The following is a 16,273-nucleotide window of genomic DNA, read 5'->3' on the forward strand; positions in this document are numbered from 1 at the left end:
ATTTTAGAGTGTGAACCTAAGGGCAGGGAATCATTACTTTTTAAAGCGCTCCGCCTGCCCTGCCACTTTCCTCTGGGAAAACCTGCTCTTTACCGCTGAATTGGAGCAAACGTCAATAGGGTTTTCTCTGGATTGATGTTTGCTCCGATTTAGCACTAAAGAGTGGATTTCCCAAGGGGAAGCGGCAAGGCAAACGCAAAACCACTCAGACCTGTGCTTTCTAGGGAAAAGAAGAAGTGTGGGCGAGCCCTAATAGTTTTAGACACTTTAGAATTTGATGGTAGTGGTGGATGAGCACATGGACAGATGTGGCTCAGGCCTGATAAAAGAGGTAATTCCCTAGTAGTGGTTTGCTGCAGAGTGCAAGCAATTGCTTTGCAGTAGACTGGTTATCTGTATTGGGCCTGCCAATTTCTTTTACTATTTATTTCTGTGTTATATTTAGCAGTCACCTCACGCTATGAGCCTCTAGGGTTCATGTACAAGAGGTTTCTGATCAGGTGAAGAAAAGTGGTGTGAGTCTCCTTTACCATTTGGCAGGAAAATCAACTGACTCCACTCGGACACATTGCACAGTGACAGTCGGGCTGCATCTACCACCCCCAACGACCTCTGGCTCCCCTCTACCCCTACTTCCTCCCCCAATGAACTAACCTGAGTTGTGCTTTGTATGCACTCCCCACATGCCTATAATCTTTATTCAATATACTGCTTGTGCAAAATCTGCTGCTCTAATCTAATTTGTGTGCTTCATTGTGCAAACATCACATGAATGGCTTATCGCAGTGAAAGGCATATTGTAGCAGGGAATCTCGTGCTGGTATAATTAAAGGCCTGCTTGCATAGCCATTCACACCTCTGTTTGCAGGGATTTATAACTTAGCTGTACAAATGAATTCAGTCTCTACTGAAAATTGGTGTTCTTTGATCCAGAGCATGCCTGCTTTGGAAGAACTTCCCAAATGCAGGAATGGGAAATGGTCATTAAAGATAAAATAAGTTGGAGTCAGCGAGAGAGATACATCCCTGACCTCTACAACTTATTGTGACAGCAAGCAAGGCAATGTGTTCATGTGAAGCCCTTGGCATCTAGAAAAATAGGGGCCTATACTGTAATTAGAACAAAGCTTCTTTTTTTGCAGTTTCTGCTACATTGCAGCAACATGTTTAGAAGTGGGGCAGCTGAGTGGGTTACATGTTTTGATCCCAAATTTTGTTCTGAATTACTCCAAATTTATACCAATGTAACACAACACAGTTTTCCTTGGGGCCACATTCATATTGTGGCTAAAGCTGTGATCCCAATAGCACTTCTTTGAAAATTAAAATTAATGAGGCCCTTCAACTGAAGAGTAAGAATCTGCACCACTCTGTTTGTTATTAATGTTTATTGAAAAGGCTGGAGGGAAATGATGCAATGTCAAGTTCTATTGTCAGTTGGAATCATTCTTATTTTGGTGTGGATGTTTACAGCACAACTGAGTCTAATGGGATTTACTCCCAGGTAAATGAGACTTTGTATTATGTGCACACAAGAATGCCTTTGCTTTTCCTGGTGAAATGTTGGAAGCCAGTAGAGTATGGCATCTGTTTATTACATGGATTCCTCTCTTCCTCCAAGGAGCTCAGGGCAGTGGCCTGCATAGGATTATCCCATTTTATCCTTACTACAACCCCATGAAATAAGTTAGTCTGCAAGACTGAGGCTGGTCCAAGGTCACATGTAGGCTTCAGGTCTTTGTCTTAGCTAGAATTCAAAGCCAGGTCTCCTGGACCCAGTGTGCTTTTCCCTGACTCACCTTACCATCAATGCTTCAGCACCCTCACAAACATGGCCCCTCTGGTGTGGAGTATAATACAGTGGTGCCTCGCAAGACGAAATTAATCCGTTCCGCGAGTCTCTTCGTCTTGCGGTTTTTTCGTCTTGCGAAGCACGGCTATTAGCGGCTTAGCGGCTATTAACGGCTTAGCGGCTATTAGCGGCTTAGCAGCTTAGCGGCTTAGCAGCTATTAATGGCTTAGCGGCTTTAAGAAAAAGGAAACAAACTCGCAAGAACTCGCAAGACGTTTCGTCTTGCGAAGCAAGCCCATAGGGAAATTCGTCTTGCGGAACAACTCAAAAAACGGAAAACCCTTTCGTCTTGCGCGTTTTTCGTCTTGCGAGGCATTCGTCTTGTGAGGTACCACTGTATTGGCCAAACCTTCTAGGGCTCTTGCGGCTTTAAGCCAGCATTCTGTCTCTGGATTTCTATTCACCATATGAAAAAGTATGATGAGCACGATGCCTTCTAAGCCAGAAATTGCTGTTGAGGGAGTTTCTTCCTTTACTATTAGCCAACTGGCACACTTCAGTCTCTCCTCACTCCTTTGCCTTCAAAGGAGAGCAATGGAACATGGCCAAGGCTAAAAGGCAGGGAGTAAAAACTGTTCATGCAGCAAGGTGTGGTCCTGATACCCGCATTTATGAGCTGCACCCAAGGGTACTAAAGAAATCTCAAAGCTTCTGTTTACAGTCGTTGAAAATTATTGGAAAACAGGTAAGGTCCCTGCAGACTGGAGACAGGCAAATGTCCCTATTTTTAAATAGGGTGGGGAAGAAGACCCAGTTTACTACCAACTGGGGAGCTTGACATCAATGCCAGTAAAGGTCCTAGGACAAATAATTAAACAATCTGTGAGCACCTAGAAAAGGATGCTGTGATTACTAAGACCCAGGATGGGTTTCTCAAAAGCAAGTCCCGCCAGACAAAATTCATTTCTTTTTTTGATAGAGTTACAAGCTTGGTGGATCATGGGGGTGCTGTGGACATAGTGTATCTTGATTTCAGAAAGGCTTTTGACAAAGTCCCCAATGATATTCTTGCAAAGAAGCTGGTAAAATGTGGATTAGTTAGGTGGATTTGTAGCTTGTTGACTGACATTAATGGTTCCTCATCATCCTGGCAAAAAGTGACAAGTAGGGTGCTGCAGAACAGAGGTGGAACTAGCTGCTCCGGCACCCGGAGCGGCACACATGCTGTGCACCCAAGGGCGGGGCTAGCCACCCATGGCAAGCGTCACAGGGAGGTGCAGCCTGCGGTGAGTGGTGAGCGTCCCAGGGGGGAGGCGTGTCAATGTTACCCCCCCATCAGGGAGGACATCCGGGGCGGGCTGCCCCCACTGCCCCCCTTCCTCCGCCACTGCTGCGGGATACTGTCCTGTGCCCATTGTTGTTCAATGTCTTTGGATTAAGGAATTGAGGGGATGCTCATCAAATTTGCAGATAACACCAAATTGCGAGGGGTAGCTAGTGCTGCAGAAGGTAGAATTGGGGTCCAAGATGACCCTAACAGAATGGAAAACTGGGGCAAAACTAACAGAATGAATTTCACTAGGGACATATGTAAGGTTCTATACTTAATCAGGAAGAACCACCTGCACCTGGCCTAGAGGTAAAATGCGACTCTTTGGTTAGCTTCTGGGACACTCCTGGGATCATTCCGCAGTCACACTAGCCTTCTCTATGCCCTCATTGAATGCTTTTGTCTGATTGGAATGTACCCTTGAAGTATGATTATCCCTCTTGCTTGTCTGATTGGAAGTTGGGTGTGGGTGTGTGTCTGGGTTTTGCAAGGCTGTTTGCTGCATAGCCTACTGCACAAATGCAAGAATCACATCTATTGCTCCACCTATTTTGCCTGTGGCTCCACCCACATCCATCAAGTGGCATGTGGCCCCTGGATGTTTGCCCACAAAGGCATGTGGGGTATATTCCTATAGGAGATCAGCTAGGGAGGCATGACCAGACAGGCTGCTTTAGCTCTGAAGACCTACTATAATAATGTAAAGATGTAATAAAACTCTTGGGGGTTGTCCTGTTGTATTGTTGTAAGAAATTGTGCTATTATGATGATGTGGCTTTTCATGTTAGCAGGATCTACTTGTGCAGGATCCACCATCAGGCAATGCATGGTCTCCAGTCCACCAATGCTGAGGCAGAGGGTCTGTCATCTAATCCCACCCTATGAGGATTCCAGCAGCCCCTGGATGCTAGAGCAATGTCTCTCAGGCAAAAGAACAGGGAGAGGAAGTCACATTGCACAGGCAGAAGACTTTGCACTAACAAGATGTCTTCCTTTGATATGACTCAAGAGTGCCCCTGAAAATGTGTAAATTCTACGCCATTTAACTAAGGCACTGGATCTCCCTGTGCCATTGGAACGCCAAAGAAATAAGATCTCTTTGCATCAAAGAGCCTACTGAGACTGTTGTCAATTGTCCTCAGCTTCTAAACATGCAGAGGCTCTAAATATGTAGGTGTAGGGATGTTGTCACAGGAGCGTGCAGGCCTGTAATCACACCGTTCAAAGATGGAGTTAACTCTTTATTAGCAAAAACATGATCTCCACAGACTTGATTGTTGGGCCTAATGAGCAGAGCAGTTCATTTCCGGTGGTCTTCCTGCATGAAAATCAGTTGCCAAGACTGAAAGTCCCTGCCTCCTTAGGGCTTTTCCCAAGAAATCAGAGACTGTGCCTTCGCGTAGCTAACTTCTCCTCTGTCCTTTTCATGCCTCTTCTCGTTCTGGGAGACAATGTGGGAGGGGAGCTTGTTGCAGCAGGAGGGGGCAAGACTCGTGACTCTTCACCAGCTTGATTCAGCTTGGTCTCCCTCCTCCCACTCACCTGCTTCAGCTTCTGCCTCTGATTCTGGACTTCTCTATGCCACGGCCTCTCCCACCTCACTAAGCCCTGTTACTTCTTCAGCTCCTCTTCCCAGCCTTCTCCATCTTCTCCCTCTGACCCCTGTCATCCCACCACTACTCCCTGGGTTCTGAGCCTTCTTCCCTTGATGATTCCCCAGCTGGTTCCACCATTCCTCTGCTTCCAACCTGTACATGACAGATGCAAAACCTTCTTCAATGAAAAGTGACCTTAGGTTTATACTATAATCATTATGGCACCTTGACTAATACCTTGCAATGTCACAATAGGCAATTACACAGCAAAGATGGGGAACCTGTGGCCCTCCAGCTCCCACCACCCTCAGCCTGCATGGCCAATGGTCAGAGATTATGGGAGTTGCAGTCCAGCAAGCCTAGACAGTCACTGGTTCCCCATCCCTGTACTGTAGCAATATGAGGGCACTGCCAAAACTGACACACTGGTGCCAGGATTTAGGACTGCAATATTCGCAGTCGAGTTTCCTGAAGTAACTACAATACTTTTAGTAGAGCAAAGTGAAACATGCTTAAAAGGCTTCTCCAACAGGCTAGAAAGAAAACATTGCAATGTTTTGTTTATATTTAAAAATATCATTTATTGTATTTTGTTGTTGTTTTTAAATATATTCTCTGTTCTCATTCATATGCCCTTGCTCAGTCTGTCACAGTGAACAGGAACAAGGGAGAGCAACAAACCAGACATCACACAGGCACACATTCTCTGTCAGTCATCAAAGTATCCAAAATAAAACTAGAAATACAAAAGAAATCCAGGCAGAGGGGTTAGGGGGACACAAAAAGAAACAGACGTTAGCTAAATATCCCAGGTCATGTTGGATTAGCAATGGGAGCAGAAGGTTTGATAGATCTTTCAAATTACTCTGTAGAACTTGTCCACATGGTGCCCTTCAGCCATTTTGGACCACAGCATACATCAGCCCCAGCCAGCACAGCTGTTGGCTGACGGTGGATGTAGTCCAAAATCCTTTGGAAAGCTTTTGGTTGGTCAAGCCTGTTTTAAGGTGGGGACGGGGATATTGTGGCTCTCCAATGTGTTGTTGGATACCAGCCCCATCAGAAATGACCCGACAGTCAAGGATTATGGGAGCTGTGGTTCAACAATACATGGAGGGCTCCAGGTTCCCCATCTCTGATGCAAAGGGGCCTTTGCCCTACCTGAATCTCAGTCTCTTGACATAGCAGAAATTTCTCGTCTCCAGCTCAGCTCTAGGCTTATGGGGAAAGTGTGTCCATCATTGTCCTGAGGATTTAGATATATAATGAGAGACCAACCACTGTAGTTTGAATGTACAAATCATCTGCCCCCAGTGATCAGGTCACAAGACTGAGGAAGGCAGAATGAATGCCAAGCTTGTTATCTTGGCCCAGGCGCAGCAAATTCTGGGGTCTTGGGCACCACCAGCTCCTTAAGAAATAGAAAGTGTGCTGGAGTTGCCTGGATATGGTACCCCAGATGGAAGCTGGGGTAACACTTGATTGCTTCTTTCTCCCTCTCCCTTCCCCATATACAAGGATCAGAATAAAAGTGGATTAAGTGTCCACAGGCAAACTTTAGGGAAGCAAAAAAAAAAAAAAAAAAAAAAGGAAAAAAAGAGGTACATTAAAGTTTAAAATTTTTTGATTTCACTACGTTATTCAAAAAGCAACTATCCACTTCAACCTACGAGTCAAGCTACCCCTAGCCAATGAGGTAGTGAATAACAACAGAATCCAGCTCTTTCTGAAGCCGCATGGTGCTAAACAAAGCAGTGACATAAAAACTTAAGAACCAACTGGTTGGCGGTGCTATTGGGATGGAAGAAAGGTACCCTGTTTTCTGCTGGGCTCCTTCCCCCAAAGGAAGGAAGGAAGGAAGGAATAAATATATAAATATATGTATAGAAGTTTGCCAGCGTGGTGTAGTGGTTAAGAGCGGTGGTCACGTAATCTGGGGAACCGGGTTCGCGTCCCTGCTCCCCCACATGCAGCTGCTGGGTGACCTTGGGCCAGTCACACTTCTTTGAAGTCTCTCAGCCCCACTCACCTCACAGAGTGTTTGTTGTGGGGGAGGAAGGGAAAGGAGAATGTTAGCCGCTTTGAGACTCCTTAAAGGGAGTGAAAGGCGGGATATCAAATCCAAACTCTTCTTCTTCTTCTTCTATGTCTGAGTACTGTAGGTGGGATCACCCCACCAAGACAAATGCTTCAGCCCCATGCAGAATGTACTCAGGAGCCTTCACTGTGTTATTTTTTTAAAAAGCAAATCAAGAGTCAAAAATATGCTCATTTGTCCGAGCCCAATAGGCTTGTTTGGGAGGGAAGGAAGTATTCTGTGTGCTACGATGATGGGACCTGAAGTCTAGATGTTGACAGCTGACTAGAGCCAACCTTTCATGGGCTTCCAATGGCATCTGGGTACGAATGCACTATCATAGATTAAGGAGAAGGCTACAGCAAGACAACTTAACTGGTCGATATTCAAAGTCCCCCAAGGGTTACTATGGATAGCTACAAGTTTGTTTGAAAAAGAAGCAAACGTAGTAATAATAATAGTAGTAGTAGTAATCTATATCATACCTAGTAGTAGTGAAAAAGAATAAAAGCTACCATGGATATAAATAATGACAGTAACAATGCTTCGACATTCCCGGTGTGATGGTGACTCTGAAATTCAAGTAGTGTGCACATGCCAAGTGTGTTTTCCTCAAAGACAAAGTCAGAAAATAAAGAGAAGCTCTGAGGTTTGGGCACTGGAATGGCCACAATTCCAGCACCTCCTCCTTGGCACAGGAATGGAATTAGGATAGCTGGGGAGAAAATAGGGTATAATGGACGCCATCTCTTCTGCTGGCCGTTAACTTACTGTGCCCACTTAAAATAATACCACACCATGTCAGTGGGACAAAGCCCCATCACTGTCCCATCAGGTTTTTAATTTTTATTTTATGTATATAGTTTTTGTTTTTTTTTAAAAAAAAATGCTTCTATAGTCTGTCTTGGGGCAAACCAGCAGCGCCCTCAAAGCTGGAAAGGGTACTGTTTCAAATAGTCATTCATTCTCTTTGGTAGAGGCAACTGGTCTGTCTCGGCAGTCGACCGGTTGATCCGTAGCCTGCAGAAGTGCTGGAGGCTAGGAGGGCTGTCCCTGTGCTTGAGAGGCTGGATGAGTTTCAGGTGCACGGCCGAGACCTCCTTCTGCATAGGAGGCAAAGGCATGGGAGGCGGGTAAGGTGCGTCCGTTTTGCTCTCCACGGTGCAGGAAAGAACGTAATGTTGGATCAGGCTGACCACGTCCGGGAAGGTCAGAATGCGAGGCTTGGAGAGGCAGTTTGAGTCTAGCCGGAACTTGCTGTCGGCATATTCGATGCGCACGTTGGTGGGGCCTCGGTTGGTCTTGACTGAGAGGGTGAACAAGTAGCTGGGGTGAGTGCTGTCCCGTACCAGGAAAGTCCCCTCGGGCATCTTCTGGAGCTGCTGCTTGGCTTCGCTGGCTGTGATAGAGCCCCAGTACCAGCCTAGAAGAGAGGCAGAGAGATAAGAAAAACATAGAAGAAAAAGTACAAACTTGTCAAAGAATAATAGGGTTGTGGAAGGGACCTGGAGATCCTCTATTCCAACCCCCTGCTCAGTGCAGGGTCTGCAACAGGGTTTCCCAAACTTGGGTTTTAAGCTGCTTTTGGACAACAACTCCCATCATCCCTAGGTAGCAGGGCCAGTAGTCAGGGATGATGGGAACTGTAGTCCAAAAACAGCTGGAGACCCAAGTTTAGAAAACCCTGATCTATGATCATAACGGAAAGCAATACAGGGAAAGGAGATGTATTTGTTTACTACTGCACACTGCAGTACGTTCACGGTGGCTTCTATGGGATTTCCCCACTTATCCAGGCTGACAGTCTAAGGCAGCCTTGTGGCTGAATATGGATTTGAATCCAGATCCCATTTTCCCAAGCTGGACCCTCTACCCGCTAGCCCACATGGTAAGTCCCAATGAGCTAAGCAGGGATTCATGGTGTAGTGCTGCAGGTCCAGCCTCCCCAAGCCAGCTTTTCAGAAGAACATGGCGCCATTTGCCTGGCTGCACTGAGATCTAATGAAAAGCCAACCAGTTCTCAAGGCCCATAATGCCCTTCTGAACTGTCGCCACTGCCACCCATTGGTGTGTCATCCATATCTCCACTGCAAGCAGCTTTCAACATTGTTGCCCATCAACCGCAGGAATGCTTCCACTTCCTAGTTATTTGCACCTCTAGCACACATGGCACGCTCCACTACCGAGTCTCCGAGGGCTCTTACCAGATTCCCGCAGATATGAAAATGTTTTGGCAATGCATAGCAGATCCTCTTCTGGGTCTCGTGCTTGAGGCGGGCTGTTGTCCGGTGTGGGCGCCACGAAGGGTGGAGCAGGCTCTTCTTGGAAAGGTGTGACTGACAGAGGCTGCATGACTTGCTCTGACAGATTCGCTGCAAGGCCCCCAAGCGATAGGCTCCTGATCTTCTCCTCTGCCAGCAAAGGATGGGATCTGAAAGGAAGGGCATTTAGAATTAGTTTTTTTGGGGGGTTTTTTTACCTTGCCTGGCAACCAGGTTGCATCAACACATTGCTTCCTACTGTGCTAACCCACTATGTGACAGCTTGTTACACTGCACAAGCAGATAAACAGAGGAAGAAAGGGAAGAAATGCACACCACTTAACTGTGATAAATAGGATTGCAGCCTCAAACACTCTTTCCATGCCTGTGGCTTTTCGGTCCTATAGACCCAGTCTTTTTCTTTCTCTTTGATTGCAACCCATAAACATTTAGCTGGGAACAAGTCTCACTGAATCCACTTTCTTCTGAGTAGATGCATACTGAACTTCACTTGATTTCCTGACTATATCCCATTAAAAATCAAATGCACTAAAAGAGAAATTTGGAATAAGTTTTAAAACTCACTCTTATGCTTTTCAAATATAGTGCTCTATTTTCTACTGCATCTCAAACATTACTGTGCCTGAATAATAATTACCAACACATATGCAGGGGAAAGTGTTGAAGTGATTTTGTGTGTACACGTGTCTTACGCAACGTCCCTAAGAGCTGAAGAGTCAAAGAATAGCATATACGCTTACAGGCAGCCTACTGTTGGATCTGTTCTTGCTACACTGATTGTCTGGCCCCTCTCCTCCTCCCCTGCCAGTTCCATGTCCCACTACTCTTTTCCAGCTACCCACAAGACTGCACCCATCAGGAAATACAAACTGGAAGCTCGTTCATTAGCCCCAAGTGAACGTCTGAAAACCTGTGGAACTGGCAACAGGGGTGGACTCTGGTAATATGGCGCCCTGAGTGAGGACAAAATTGGGTGCCCTCCCCTCTTTCACTCTGAGTATTATTATTATTAGTAGTAGTAGTATACTGCCCTATACCCATAGATCTCAGGACATAAATTTACAATATAAAAAACAGGGTAATAATGGGTAATAAAAACAAAGACAACCCAATAAACACACACACACACACACACACCGCTTCCACAACACATTTTAAAAGGGCATTGGCCAAAGGCCTGGTTAAAGAAGAATGATTTTGCCGGGCATTCTTGTGCAGGGCAATGGCCTGCATTGCCCTAAATCCAGCTCTGCTGGTGAGGTAGACAGGCAGCAAAGTCAAAGTGTTTGAGTCCCATTTGCAAAAGGCCTTTCTGCTTTGGTTGTACAGCCTGCCACTTTTTTGGTTAAAAAAACCCACCCCAACGTATGGCAGACATTGCATGCAGTGTCAACGACACCTTGATGAAAACAAGGGATAAGGTTACATATCCATCCTATCCCATCGGTACAGTGGTAGCTCAGGTTAAGTACTTAATTCATTCCGGAGGTCCGTTCTTAACCAGAAACTGTTCTTAACCTGAAGCACCACTTTAGCTAATGGGGCTTCCTGCTGCCGCTGCGCCGCCAGAGCACAATTTCTGTTCTCATCCTCAAGCAAAGTTCTTAACCCGAGGTACTATTTCTGGGTTAGCGGAGTCTGTAACCTGAAGCGTCTGTAACCCGAGGTACCACTGTATTCTGTTGGTTGTTATTTTTCCCCTCCACATAGCCTGGTGGTCTTGCTGCTTGGCTCCCTTCAATTAACCCAGTTGAATATGGAAGTCTAAAGATGAGTCAACAAAAAAAGCACAGAGAAAAGTGCATGTATCACCCACAAGGGATGTGAATACCGAGATCATCATCTTTTTCTTCTTCTAAGCAATTGTTTTCTGAGCTGCAAGCTTTTGCACCTCCCCAAAAGGGGAAATGCACAAAAACACAAAAACCTTATCTGGAACACACCCACTGCAAGGCGGCAGGCAGTACAGTAACAAATATGATTTGTGTGCTAAATTTAGACATTGCTAGAAATTCACAGTGCTAAAGCTTTGCAGTGGGCCACACCTTTCCTCCATAACCATGAGACAAAGTCCTTCTCAGGCAAACCATGGCCAAGAACCATTTGCCAGCTCAGTTTCTCAATTCTGTTCCACTCCATAGCTTTTCTAATGCCGCCTTTCAAAAGCACCTACGCATGTTGGCCCGGGATCTTAGTTTCTTTTACCTTGTGTAACCACTTTACTCTCCAAAGTGGGTGTGATAGCAACCGGCAAATCTGAACGTAGCAGTAATTTGCATGGTAGTAAATGACTAACAAAGTGAAAAGGCAGGAAGTAGCTGTAATTACCAGCAAGGCTTCGTTACAGGAGTTCTCAGTTCCAAATTCAGTTGGTTCAGGTCCATCACTGGACCTGAATGTTACTATAATGAGCAGTCCATAAAGATTACCTGTAATAGGGAATACTGTATACTTTGGACTGATCTTTTCTCTGTTGTGATGCACTCATTTTTGCTTCCACCCATACGGGGAAGAGAGAAATGTCATTGAATGTCACAATTACCTGAATCTGCTTTGTTCTTAATACTTTTCTGTGGGAGGGGAGATGTGGGGTCCCACAGAATTAGAGATAATGAGGTGGGAGGGTTCATGCTCGCAAACGAAAGTGCCCTTCTGTTTTCGGAAATATCTGGTTCATGAGGGAAATGTTGAGCAGTCCTGGGAATTCTGATGCAAATATTAAAAAACAAAACAAAATCCAGAGATTCTTAGGAAACCCTGTCCCATAGGAACAGAATGGCCAAATCAGTTCCTAATAAGCTGACGTATATATGCTTCTGATAGTAAGGGTGGAGGGAAATCCTAATAATATCAGCTTCTGCTTTTGTTGTGTGGTTTCATCTTTCTTACACAAGATGTAACGTCGTCGTCCTTTCCTTTCACCCTCCTAGAGATGGATGTTTACCACTCATATGAGCAAACGGACAATGAGCTAGCCTTACGCACCAACCCCAAATAGTAGCTAACAAAACAGCCACTCCAGCTGGCAGGCTCTAAAGGCTCTAAAGGCCTCAAGAGTTTCTTGGCCAAAAGGAGAAGAGGGCATGAGGCCCTGTAACCCATCTTATTTTCTGAACTGGATACTTGGCATGGGCTTCTTTGAACCATAGGTCTGCTTGCTAGGATTACAAATACTAGGCAGAGAGGGCAAAGGGCCTGGCATGGTGGAAACGGTCTCCTCTGTAACTGAACCCAAACCTCTATTGTTTGTAGAAATAAATAACCCTATCCCACTCCTTTAAATCTTATTCGTAGAGTTTGCAACACATATCCCTTCTTTAAAATAACATTTTAAAAGCATTCTAGTCTGCCCCTTGTTTTGTTTTGTTTTTGCAGCAGGGGGAGTGATGCTGTGCTCTGTGATGTTAATACCATTTTTTGCTAGGTCTTTCCCTGCATTTGGTGTCCTTAGAGAAACGGTCCTTGCAGTCCATGCATCCTGGCTGCTTAACTAGGGTATGAAAGGGAGACAAGAGTGAAATTTTGTGCTTCAACCAAGTGAAGGGCTCCAGGGTGTGACAGAAAGGCATTTGCAGCAAAGAAGGAATGATGAAGACGTGTGAGAGCTGCCACCTCAGCATCATCCCTAGTGGCCCGCAGCCCACACGATGAGCATGGGGGGGGTGGTACAGCGATGTCACCCGCCCTCACAGCTGACACCTGGTGCGCACCGCACCCGCCTTCCGCTGCCAGTGCAACTGGGAATACGAGAAAGGCTGGTGTGAGTAGTAAGCCGGGGAATATCTTTGAGTAGGTGTGCAAGAAGATAAGAAGATAAAAATGTTCATGCCAAATGAGCTAGTAGCTTTCTAAATATGATCTGAGAGGAACATAAACTGAAGCAGGGCATAAACATAGGGCAGACGGGACAATAATAAAAATGAAATTGTACCCTCCCTGCAAAAAGAGGTTAGGGAGTATCAGAAAAGCTTCTACATCATCAAAGTGTGATTGCTCAGAGGAAGGACACAGACTGAGAACCAGTGTGCTGTAGTTGATCATTCTGGACTGGTTCACATCTCTACTTATATCTATGAAGCCCAATGGATCTATGTACTTTGCAGGTTTGTTCTGAGGATGAACCACATGTCTATCACCTGGGCCCTTTGGGGGAATGTCAGTCTTTCTAGGATTAAAGAGATATGAGCCATGTGGTCCATTAGCTGGTTCTAAATTAATGAATGGTGAACCTATCAAAATAGCAATAATGATTTAATCGGAAATTAACTACCGGTATACTTCTCAAGCTGAGTTACTTATGAAAATGTGAATGGCATTCCACAGTTTTAAAGAAAGGTTGCAAACCTTCTCCAAAGAATTATTAGTTCTGGGGAATAAAAAATAAATTAGCAGCACCGAAACGAAAGCTGAAAGTTCTGGAGTTGCTTACTTCCCCAGCAAACCAAAGTTAAATGGCAAGATAGGAAGATTCAGGAAATTCTCCAGCCCTGTGCTTTATTGAGTGCTTTTCTATTCTCCCTTGGGAATTCTGCTTAAGTGAGCAGGAGACAAGTGGCTTCTAACCTGCACAAAATTCTAGAGAGCCCCAGGTTAAAAGCCAGCACAGGAAGCAAATGAACTGTAAACCAACAGAGGAAGAGGAATGAGATATGCTACTGGCACTTTATTTATTTAAAACATAAAATTAGTCTTTGGCCACATTCACACCATTATAGCAATTTTAAAATGTGTTACATTTAAACAGTCATGGCTTTAAACAGTCATGGCTTCCTCCAAAGAATTCTGGGAGTTGTTAGGAGACCCCTATTCTCCTCCCATCCCAGAGTTCCCTGTGAAGAGGGATTGATTGTAAAATCACTCAGGGAATTGTTGCTGGTGGAGGGGGGAGGAGCACCCTTAACAAACTACAACTCCCAGAATTATTTGGGGGAAGCCATGACTGAAGCGGTCTCGTAGTGCTTTAAATGTATGGTGTGAATAAGGACAAAGACTAAATTAGAGCAAATGTGTTTTAAGACTCATCACACGAACAGAAAGTATTAGCAATGAAAACAAAGAAACTGGAAAATCGCTGTGGTGTCTAGCCAGCAATACACAGAAGCAATAGAGGAGGTGGAAACCCCCACCTTTGCCAGAGTGGAAAGGGGCAAAAACTTCTAGATTCTCTTTTGGAATAGTTTTAAATGGCATAACTCTATAACTAGGTAAGTATTTTACATTGCTTGAGTGTGGAATGTCAGACAACATGCAGTCTTAGTGTACAGGTACCACCCCTTGATGTCTGAAGCAACTGTAAATGTTAGTCTGGCAGCAGAGTATGAGTTCTAGTTGGGACTCTTTGGTGTGATAGTAAGAACAGTGGGATACATCTAGTCCAACTGAAAAATTGTGCTGTCCTTAAGTTTCACAAATGCAGTATCATGTAGATAGTTGGGTGACCAGCGTGCCATGTATACATCTCACACACACACACACACACACACACAGAGAGAGAGAGAGAGAGTCTTGGGTAGATAAGCTATTATCAGTTACAGCAATCTATGTATAATGTTGCAGTGTTGTTTCTTTTTTATTATTATTATCTGAAGATGGTTAAAACAGTAGCCCCTTACTACTCACAACAAACTGTTCTGTACCAACTCAAGAGTATTTTCTGTATGCTTGGAATTCTCTTCCAGTTGATCCCCACACACCGCTGCCCAGTTTAAGTAGGATTATACAGTAAAGCCTTTTTGCTGCAATTACATGCCCACTTATCTAGCAGTAAGGCCTACTGAACTCAGTGGGACTTTTTTTCCTGAGTGGACATGTACAAGATTGCACTGTCCATCTTTAATCAAACACGCACAATAGAAACAGCAACTCTCTTCCTTCCACTTCTTTTAAAAGTGTATTGAATTTTGTTAACTTGATGTGCCGTATGTTTACCTTTTTTTAAAATGGGAACCTGCACAAAGGGTGACCTTCAACTGAAATAAAGTAACTTAAACACACACACTGATTTGAATTGAAATCCCTTATTTAAAGAAAAGGAGGTCTGAGGACTTGTTCCACAATACCTTTTCAGTACTTTTTGAAGTGGGATAAGAAAACTGTAAAGACTTTGAGGGATCTTACCCTTGAACACAGAGGATCATGTCACTCCAGGACCAAGGAAAGAGCATCAAGTCTTCGGGGAACTGGGGGAAAAGCTCTCCCTCTTTTGGTTGTCTTCTTTATGGTCGGTCTTTGTTCCCAAACAGGAGGTACCACAATCGGCCAGTAAGTGACTCGGAAAAAGAAGGCTGGATGAAGACCCAGAAGCCTTCTCAAGAGCACCTTGGAGATCACTCGCTGAAAAGCAGACAGTTTGAGGTATCCAGAAAGTCTTTGCTCAGCAAGTTACGAGTAAGAAAAGGTACGTAACCTTAGCAGTTTTCCACTGAACTCTTGCCGAGGTGAATTATTTTTTTAAAAAATTGCACGGGGAAAAGAAAAGAATATGAGAGAAGGAAAGAAATCTCCTTTCCGGTGGCGTATAAAATCACCAGCAAAAACTGGAAAGAAAAATCAATAAATACGTCTCAATAAATAAATCTCTCTCTCGTCTTAAACGCGTGGAAGAAGTGAGCAGAGAGAGTTGCAGCTCGCCTCGACGCTGGCTCTTGAAGTAATCTTGAAGCTCTGGGAGGGGGGAAGCCACTACTAAGTAATCTTTTGTTTGCTCCCTTTTAATCTATTCCAGGAAGTGGTGGATTCCTGGAATTGTATTGTATTCACATCACTGTGCCGACATTAACAACAAAAAAGAGAGAAATATATAAATAGATGCGTCCGTAGCAGAGACCTTGCTGTCAGGCTTGCTCTCCGGGAGTTAAAATAATCCCCCCAACAGATCACCAAAATATCCCCCAGCTGGAAAGGGAGAGGGTTTTTCAAGGGATCCGGCTGAAAAAGTTGGTGGTTGTTTTCAGGCTTATCCAGCATTGGCTGCCGCCGCTCTCTGCGTTCAAGGAAATACCTTTGATAGATTTCCAAGAACTTTCCAGGAAAGCGGGGCCGGACCGCGTCCTTCTGCCAATCAGGGCGAAGGAGGGCAGGGCCGGGCCTCGGAGCCCTGCCAATCAGGGGCGGATGACGTCGGATGCTGCAATGATCCTAGCCCAGTAGACACGCGGAGAAACCCGCACGCCAACGCGGAGGCAGAAAGGGAAGGGC

At 44.9% G+C, this 16,273-nt stretch overlaps 1 protein-coding gene across 2 annotated transcripts; it reads right to left on the minus strand.

Moving 5' to 3' along the window:
* Positions 1-5,272: 5,272 nt before the first annotated feature.
* Positions 5,273-16,058, minus strand: CISH (cytokine inducible SH2 containing protein). 2 transcript variants are annotated; one of them, XM_028718696.2, is made up of 3 exons: positions 15,194-16,058; positions 8,999-9,225; positions 5,273-8,217 (listed from the first exon to the last, which is right to left on the minus strand). In XM_028718696.2, the coding sequence occupies exons 1-3, from the start codon at positions 15,238-15,240 to the stop codon at positions 7,721-7,723; spliced, it is 771 nt and encodes a 256-aa protein (XP_028574529.1). In that variant the 5' UTR covers positions 15,241-16,058; the 3' UTR covers positions 5,273-7,720. The 2 variants fall into 2 exon arrangements, with proteins under 2 accessions (XP_028574529.1, XP_077780883.1); XM_077924757.1 differs by lacking the exon at positions 15,194-16,058 and adding an exon at positions 11,619-12,066.
* Between the last annotated feature and the right edge of the window lie 215 nt (positions 16,059-16,273).

This window comes from Podarcis muralis, chromosome 2, assembly GCF_964188315.1.
Source record: "Podarcis muralis chromosome 2, rPodMur119.hap1.1, whole genome shotgun sequence".
Taxonomy (NCBI): domain Eukaryota; kingdom Metazoa; phylum Chordata; class Lepidosauria; order Squamata; family Lacertidae; genus Podarcis; species Podarcis muralis.

Bases quoted from the DNA above. Each gene is read 5' to 3' on its own strand.
- CISH (XM_028718696.2), bottom strand. From the start codon at position 15,240: ATGCTCTTTCCTTGGTCCTGGAGTGACATGATCCTCTGTGTTCAAGG. The intron at 9,226-15,193 runs GTAAGATCCCTC...CCTTCCTTTCAG, and splicing joins ATGATCCTCTGTGTTCAAGG to ATCCCATCCTTTGCTGGCAG. The intron at 8,218-8,998 runs GTAAGAGCCCTC...CCTCTCTTCTAG, and splicing joins TTCATATCTGCGGGAATCTG to GCTGGTACTGGGGCTCTATC.